General features: G+C 48.8%; 2 protein-coding genes across 2 annotated transcripts; both read right to left on the bottom strand.

Moving 5' to 3' along the window:
* Positions 1–503: 503 nt before the first annotated feature.
* Pmar_PMAR027156 (hypothetical protein) lies at positions 504–700 on the bottom strand (the record flags this gene model as incomplete). Its single annotated transcript, XM_002779432.1, has 1 exon — positions 504–700. A coding segment is annotated over one exon (197 nt), but the record flags the coding sequence as incomplete, so codon positions are not given.
* Positions 701–906: 206 nt separating this feature from the next.
* On the bottom strand, positions 907–1,465 carry Pmar_PMAR027155 (hypothetical protein; the record flags this gene model as incomplete). The annotated part of the gene is made up of 1 exon (XM_002779431.1): positions 907–1,465. A coding segment is annotated over one exon (559 nt), but the record flags the coding sequence as incomplete, so codon positions are not given.
* Between the last annotated feature and the right edge of the window lie 100 nt (positions 1,466–1,565).

Here is a 1,565-nt window from a genome sequence, read left to right as displayed (position 1 = left end):
ACGGGCTCACGATAGCGACAGATAAGATAGGTGAGTAAGCCTATTCATCTGGCCTCGTGCACGAGAGACCAATCCCAGCACAGAGACCTCTCCAAGAGCTGAGAGCGAAACACCTCCGGTGAATTCCTCTGTATCAACCGTGCAGCATAATACTGGAGTTTTTCCAATCCGGTGTTCGAGGGCTCAATTTTCTCTTGTGTTCAAGAAACACAAGGTCATTGTGTCTCTAGGGTAAAGAATCCCCGTGACGAGAAAAGCAATGGCCAATACAACACAAGATGAGAAGAGCCTTCACAGGAGAGAAACTGGGTCAGAACTTCAAGCAGCGAGCCATGTAGCACGCAGACACACATATAATCACGGCTCCCGTGAGAAAAGCCTGTCGAACCCCACTCATTGTTGTATTCTAGAGCACAACAGTGGGCGATTACCATTGGAAGGAACATTCACATGCCACATATTGTCAATTATTTCACTGTGGCACGCAGTCCGTGACGCCCGACCTGCGCTGACTTATTGACTTTGAACCCCGCTTGCCAACTTCATTTCTGCGACTCTCAAGACTCTTGGCCTCGAGCGTACAGAATCTCTCCCTGACTCTCTCGCTAATATCGAGACCGAAGGCGTTGCTGGTGTCTTGCAGTCGGGCCATGCCAGCTATCAGCCGAGTGATTTTAGTATCCTGGTCAGCTTTCATAACCTACACACGATGGAAAGGTAAAAAACAAGTTGCTATTGCGTGACCACATTCGAAAAAATAGATGGATGTGGCACGCTTGGAAGTGCTCACCTCTAGTGTTCTGAGCTCGGCCACGATGCGATCGTATAGCGACTTTTCAACCTTGTTCTCGCCGAGGTCCGTATGTCCCTCGGCCATGAGTAATTTTGCTAAGAATTGTACCCTACCCTTCAGAAGTTCATTCTCCCGAGCCAACTCGTACGCGCTTCGAATCCCGTCTGTTGAAGTGTCTTCCTCCCTACTCTCATCCTGTTGCATGAGCTCAGTGATCCTACAATTGAGTGATTGCTTCAGGCGAGAATTTTGATTCTGCAAATTGAGTATCTTTTCCGACTTTGCTTTTAGACGGAGTTGCAAGCAAGTGCAAAGGTCTTCACTCTCCTTATTCAAGGCGAAAGCAGACTGATATGCACACTTCAAACATGAAGCCGTTTTCTGCAGTTCCCTGAGCCGTGAGTCGTTCCGATTATCCCTCTTGGACTGGTCCCATTGGATGTCTTGAACTTCTCTTTCGGCTTTGAATTTCTCAGCGCGATATCTAGCAACCCGTTGCTCAGCCTCACTCAACTTCCTTCTAGCGCCTTCGAGCTCCCCTTGTAACGCTTGTAGTTGTGTTGCTCGCGATGCACATTGTTGCCGTGCTGCTTCATCTTGCGCACTCATGCGGCGAGCCGTGCTGTCAAGCTCGCTGCACTTCTCTCCGAGCTTATCTATCTCTTGGGCCATATAGTTTTCACGTCTTCGTGCATCTTGAAGTTCTTGTTGGAGCACACTGATCGAGATCCCCTGATTTCAAGAAACAACTATCTTCGGAAGCGGGTAAGGT

This window comes from Perkinsus marinus (genome assembly GCF_000006405.1).
Source record: "Perkinsus marinus ATCC 50983 genomic scaffold scf_1104296947392, whole genome shotgun sequence".
NCBI lineage: Eukaryota > Perkinsozoa > Perkinsida > Perkinsidae > Perkinsus > Perkinsus marinus.
The sequence above is the reverse complement of the archived record's forward strand: the minus strand, read 5'-3'. Positions and strand labels throughout refer to the sequence as shown.